The following is a 6,708-nucleotide window of genomic DNA, read 5'->3' as shown; positions in this document are numbered from 1 at the left end:
AAAAGAAAAGCAAACCCAGCGGGGCGGCGACACCACGGACGCCACGAAGCCCGCACGTCCCACACGAGTCCAACGCGCCGCACGCCGGAAGCCGCCCGGAAGCGCGAAGCTCCGCCCGGTCCCGCCCCCTCTCCGCGCCCCAGCCAATCAGCGACCCGATTCGGGTTCCCCCTACCTGCCGCTCACAACCCCTCTGCGCATGCGCACTTCCCGCCCTCCGCGGGCCGCCCTCTGATTGGCTGAGGCCGGCGGTGGGCGGGGCCCGCAGAAGCCGGCCGGCGGTGACCCCGGGCGCCCAGTCTCCTTCGAGTCTCCGGTCGCTTTCGTGAGGTAAAGTCGGGGTTCCATGCGCTGAGGGCCTCCGAGGCGGAGCCGAGGTGGGATAGCCTCGTCGGACGGGGTGTGGGAAGTCACGGGGGGGGGCCCGGCCTCGGGGATTCGGGGGAGGGTGGGGGAGGGGGGATGGGGGGGGGCCCGGGCCTCGGGGTGCGATGCGAAGCAGAAGTGGTGGGTGACTCGACAGGATGGGGTGGTAAGGAGAATCGGGGGGGGGGGAGGCCGACCTCAAGGTGGGGAACCCCGAGTGTGGAGCCCCCACTCCAGAGCAGCGACCTGGAGGAGGAGGAGGAGGAGGAGGAGGAGGAGGAGGAGGAAGGGGGACGGGGGGGGGGGGTGGGGGGGAGAGCGGGGCCAGCTAGGCCTTATTCCATGACAAGGTCAGAGAGAGAGAGAGGAGAGGGAGAGCTGGGGGGAGAAAAAAGAAGGGAGAGAGACTGAGAGCTGGGAAGAGAATGGGAGGGGGGGAGAGAGGAGAGAGCTGAAGGGGGGGAGACAGATCTGGGGGGGTAGAGAGAGAAGGGAGAGAGAGCTGGGGGGCGGGGTGAGACTGTTGAAGGGCTGACCATTGCCTATGGCCACAGAAGTTCTCTGGATCTATCTGTATGACTTTTGTCTTCCTCCCTCCATCCCTCCCTCCCTCCTTCCCTTCATCCCTCCCTTTCTCCCCCATCTGTCTTTTGCCTCACCCTCTTTGCAACACTCAGCCTTTGGGAGAAACCCTAACCACCCCTATTCTGGCTTCTGCTGTCAACCTTTACATTTCTTCCTGACAAGGAGGCACAGACCCCATTACATAGAAAAGATGACAGAAAGCCAGAGTGGAGATTTCTAGAGTGACTGGGGAAAACACTCCAAAGGCTTCAGCATTCTTAAATCACTTTTCTCTTGATGGATTTGGTTGGTTGGTGTCAGTCTTGGCAGGGTGGGGTGGGGCTTGGACTTAGGGCCTAGAGACTGTCTTTTTAGCTTTCTTCACTCAAGGCTGTGTGCTCTACCATTGGAGCAAAGCTCACTTCTACTATTCCTCCTCCTCCTCCTCCTCCTCCTCCTCCTCTTGGTGGTTAACTGGAGATAAAGAGTCTCACAGACTTTCCTACCTAGGCTGGCTTTGAACTGTGACCCTCAAATCTCAGCTTCCTGAGTAGCTAGAATGACAGGTGTGAGGCCACAAGACTGGCCTTCTTCCTCCTGCTCCCCCCCCTTCTTTTTCCCCCCTGCTGGGTATGAGTGCAAATCCCCACCAAAGTAATCTGCTTCCAGAAATTCCAGTATGGCTGGTTTGGATGTGAGGTTTTGACAGGTTGAAATGGAGTGTCTGAGACCCTGAATGACACACACTTGTAATCTGGTCTGGTAGAGGGATTCTCTTGATTCTTTGTGTACTAAGGACCTGTTAACATATATGAAGTCCTGTCCCAGGCCACCTGGGTTAGAATCTCCAGGCTAGAGCTATGGTAGCCACTTTTAGACAAGCTGACAGGCGACTGGGGTTTGCATGCTTTATCCTAGAGTAGTCCTTACAACCAAAATGACGACCTCTGATATCACGCACTGACATCTTAGTCTCTGACATTAACGTGATGATCCGCTGGGCAAAGTCCTTTCCTCATTTCACATCTTGTTTCTCTGGTTTTGAACCACTGGTTATTTCATTATTTTGTCTTGTTTGGTTTTTCTGCAAGACAGCAGGCCTGGAGCTCGTGGTCTTCTTGTCTCAGCCTTCTAATTGCTGAGATTAAAGGCTGATGCCACTATGCCTGGCTCCTCAGTATGTGTTTTATCCATGTAAACATATGGTCTTAAACCAGGAGATTATTGAACTTTGTATTAAATTAAAGGTCAGGGCTGGGAGTGTGGCTTAGTGGTAGACTGCTTGCCTAGCATGCATGAAGCCCTGAGTTCCATTCCTCAGGACCACATAGACAGGAAAAAAAGAACTGGAAGTGATGCATTAGCCTTGAGCAAAAGCAGCTCAGGGACAGCGCCCAGGCCCTGAGTTCAAGCCCCAGGATTGACACCCCCCCCCAAAGAAAAAAAAGAATTAAAGGTCATTTGTGGGCAGGGATGGGAGGAGAAAACAGGAAAAGTGAATAAAGAGGTGATATTAAACCAAAAAGAATTGTACTCATTACCTGACTTATGAAATGGTAACCCTTCTGTATAATACCTTAATAATAACAATAATAATTAACGATCAATAAGCTTTTATTGAGTTAGAAAGTCATGGGAATATTTTAAAACCTTGGCTCTAGCCAGGCACCAGTGGTTTACACCTATAGTCTAAGCGTCTTCAGGAGGCTGGCATCTGAGGATCTCAGTTTGAAGCCATCTGGGCAGAAAAGTCCATGAGAGTCTTATCTCCTATGAACCAATAAAAAGCTAGAAAGAGCAGTGGCTCAAGTAGTAGGGCTGAGTGTGTTGTAACTGGCACTAATCAAGGATTTGCATGTTGTCTATTGTTTGACGCCCTTGTTTTACTTATGAGTAAAGTTTATAGTCATTCAGAATTGTCTGTTCAGGTATACATAGTTACTGTGAAAGAGGTGAACTTGGCTCTTCTATTGCCCTGTAACTTCCTGTATGAGAGGGCTCCTACCCCCATAAAAATATCTTCAGCTGGGGACCAGTGACTCACGCCTATCATCCTAGCTGCTAAGGAGCCTGAGATCTGGAGGATGGCAGTTCAAATCCAGTCTGAGAAGGAAAGTCACAGACCCAGAGTTTCAAGCCCCACGACCAAAAAAAAAGTTTTAATATTTGTTTTCAAGTTGAGGGCTAACATACACCATGACTCGTGGAAATCAGGAATGTTTTATGTTCATCGAGGTATTTAAGAACCTTTGAGATGTGTTTCGCATTATATGACCTCAAAGAAATTCTCTTTCCAGAAGATTCCTCAAGCAACCACAATGTCAACCAACACAGATGTATCTCTCTCTTCCTACGATGAAGGTCAAGGATCTAAGCTTGTCCGGAAAGCTAAAGAGGCACCATTTGTCCCTATTGGTAAGTTTGATTCTGACGTTCTAATAATCAGTCAACTACCAACATGAAATGATAGAAACAAGAGCCTAGCTGGGCGCCGGTGACTCACTCCTGTCATCCTTGCTATTCAGGAAGCTGAGATCTAAGGATTCACAGTGTGAAGCCAGCCTGGGCAGAAAAGTTTCCATGGGACTCTTATCTCCAATTAACCCCTCAAACACTGGAAGTAGCGCTGTGTCTCAAAGTGGGAGAGCATTACTCTTGAGCAAAAAAAAAAAATCTCAGAGACAGCACCCAGGTCCTGAGTTCAAGCCCTGTGACTACCAAAAAACAAAAAAGAGGAGGAGAGTGTTGTGATTTCTCCCCACACACACACACATGCCTGCAAAACTCTTCTGCTATGGTACTGATTTATTATCAAGAAAGGATACAAGTAAAAGTCACTAAGGCAGATAAAACAAAGTCCAAAAACAGGTTTGTTTACAGTTGTTCTCCAATAAAGATACATAGGATACATTAGGTCCCTCAGTCAGTGTGGGGTACACATAAGGACTCAGGCTGACTTCGAACTACAGTCCTCTAGAGCTCAGCTTCCTGAGTAGCTAGAATGACAGGCGTGAGCCACGGGGCCATTTAGAACCCGTATGGTCAATCTATGTTGGTGAACCAGGGTAGACTAGATTCTTATTGTTGGGCTCGAAACCAGGGCCTAGCACCCATCCCTGAGGTGCTTTCACTGTAGTCTAGCACTCTACCACTTGAACTACAGCCCCACTTCCGGTTTTCTGGTGGTTCATTGGAGATAAAAGTGTCCCGGGCTTTCCTGCCCAGGCTTAGCCTTGGAACTGCCATCCTGCAGAACTCAGCCTCCTGAGATTCAAGGTGCAGCTCTTCTGTTCCCCTGAGCCCCAGGGAACTTCTAAAGTACCGCTACTGTTTTGTAGGAATGGCAGGGTTTGCAGCCATTGTGGCGTATGGCCTGTACAAGCTGAAGAATCGAGGAGATAAAAAAATGTCCCTTCACCTCATCCACATGCGTGTGGCAGCCCAAGGCTTCGTCGTGGGAGCCATGACCCTCGGTAGGTACCAGTCCTGAGGCTGGCATAGGCACTAGCCCCTGAGCTGCTTTTTACTCCAGGCTAGCACTGTATCACTTTAGCCACAGCACCACTTTCTGGCTTCTATGTGGTACTAAGGAATCAAACCCAGGGCTTTGTGCATGCTAGACAAGCACTCTACCACTAGGCCACACTCCCAGCCCTAGCCTAGCCAGTATAATTCTTGTTGAACACTGTTACCTCCCTCCCACATTTTTCTCCCACTTTCCCTCCCTCAAGAAAGAACAACAACAACAAAAACTGTTAGTGGAACTGTGTCTCAAAGTGGTAAAGAGCTCGTCTTGAGCACAAGAGCTTAGGGACAGCGCCCAGGCCCTGAGTTTAAGCCCTACAACCAACAGCAACAAGAATAAAGACTTGGAAATGTTCATTGTTAAGCCAGATGTTACTGGCTCAGACTTGTAATCTGAGCTACTCCAGAGGCTGAGATTTGAGGATCTACATTGGAAGTCAACCAGGGCAAACAAATCTTAAAGACACTTTTATCTCCAATTAACCAGCAAAAGGCAAAACGTGGAGGTGTGGCTCAAGTGGTAGAGTGCTAGCCTTGAGTGAAACAACCAAGTAAAAGCACTAGGCCCTAAATTCAAGCCCCAGTGCACATACACACATAAATTATTTAGGAAATCAGAAGTGTAAACCTGCTAGGGTTTTTCCTGTTTGTCCATGTTCTATGCTAGCTAAATGTTGCCTTTAGCTGTTTCATTACCATTGAAGAAACAATTCCAGTGCCTCACAAGTGTTTTCTTTCTTTAGGTATGGGCTATTCCATGTACAAGGAATACTGGGCAAAACCTAAACCTTAGAAGAAGGGGTACTGTATGAGTCCTGTTGGAAGAGCTTGCTGTAATTAGACATCTCATATTGAGGTTTCTTGTTGGTGTTAGAAATAAATGATTTGAGTGTATTCTGGAGGTAACACGGTATTTTCAATAATGAGCTGCTTTTTTTTCAGGCTTGATTTTTCTGGTGATAAATAGTATCACCTAAATGTGTTCAGACATCCTCCTTTTTTTTTTTTTTTTTCCTTTGTGCAGGTACTGGGACTTGAACCCAGAGCCTCTTCCTGTATCCCTTATCTCTTAGCTTTTTTTTTTTTTTTTACATGGTTGGTATCCTCAAGCCACTCTTCTACTTCCAGCTTTTTTTTTTTTTTTTGGTTAATTAATTAGGAGATTAAAATTCTCCTGGATTTGTCTGCCCTGGCTGATTTTGAACGGTGATCCTCAGATCTCAGCTCCTGAGTGGCTGGGATTACAGGCTCGAGCCACTGCAGCATCCTCATTAATCCCCTTATGACAGAAGTGGCTTATAGATGACAGCTTCCGGTCAGAAGTGCTTCATTGTGAGGCAGACTATGCCCCATGTCTACATGTTACGTGTGAATCCAGTTAGCCCAAGTATTTTACTCTAATTCTGCCTGGACCAGTTTGAGAAGTCCAGTTTGTAGGGTTGGTTGACTCCTGACAAACTCTTTTTTCCACTGAGTGCATAAAATACAAACTTACACATCCTCACAATGAAGTTTTCTATTGTTTATGTTTTGTATATTTAAACCAAACCTGAAAAGGGAAATTTCATCTGCTGATTTAGAGGAGTAGTGATTTGGACTCACACGTGTAAATGTGACGAGAACTTTAATTATGGACCCTAGGTTTACTGTTATAGAATTGCACCATTCTATCTTTGCTGATGTTGTATGAGAATAATTTTTAAAGGTCTTTTTATGTGTGTGCCAGAAATGGAGCTTGAGCTCAGGGGTCCGGGCGCTGACCCTTAGCTTTTTTGAATGAGAAAGGCTGGTGTTCTACCACTTGAGCCACCGCTCCCCTTCTGGCTTTTTTTGCTGATTAATTAGAAATGTGAGTCTTCCAGATTGTCTGCCTGGGCTGGCTTTGAACCATGATCCTCAGTCTCTTGAATAGCCAGGATTATAGGTTTCAGCACCAGCACCTGGCTTCAATGTCACTTTGATTATTTTGATTGCTTGCGCTCTCTCTCTCTCCCTCTGTCCTTCCCTCCCCCTGTCCCCCCCTTCCCCTCTCCCCCATCTCTCTCCTCCCCCCCCTCACTTGTTTTCTCTCTCTGGTGCTGGGAATCAGTCTAGAGCCTCACACATACTAGGCAAGCAGTTTAGCACTGAGCTCCATCCTCTGCCCAGAAACAGGTATTTTTAAAGTGACTACAAAGATAAATGAACAGTTTTTCGATGTGGGGCAGTGTTCTTTAAATAGGCTACTGGAACTGGAAGCAGTGAATAGTTTGC

General features: G+C 47.7%; 1 protein-coding gene across 2 annotated transcripts; it reads left to right on the top strand.

Moving 5' to 3' along the window:
• Positions 1-253: 253 nt before the first annotated feature.
• Positions 254-5,349, top strand: Higd1a (HIG1 hypoxia inducible domain family member 1A). Of its 2 annotated transcripts, none has more exons than XM_090323225.1 (4): positions 254-330; positions 3,231-3,345; positions 4,269-4,403; positions 5,199-5,349. In XM_090323225.1, exons 2-4 carry the CDS (start codon positions 3,249-3,251, stop codon positions 5,246-5,248), a joined length of 282 nt encoding a protein of 93 aa, XP_090179351.1. In that variant the 5' UTR covers positions 254-330; positions 3,231-3,248; the 3' UTR covers positions 5,249-5,349. The 2 variants fall into 2 exon arrangements, with proteins under 2 accessions (XP_090179351.1, XP_090179350.1); XM_090323224.1 differs by having other exon boundaries at positions 3,228-3,345.
• Positions 5,350-6,708: the final 1,359 nt, after the last annotated feature.

Source organism: Megascapheus bottae, chromosome 32 (assembly GCF_031878675.1).
Source record: "Megascapheus bottae isolate mThoBot1 chromosome 32, mThoBot2.hap1, whole genome shotgun sequence".
Taxonomy (NCBI): Eukaryota; Metazoa; Chordata; class Mammalia; order Rodentia; family Geomyidae; genus Megascapheus; species Megascapheus bottae.
Note: the sequence above shows the minus strand (reverse complement) of the source record. Positions and strands in the feature narration are given on the sequence as shown.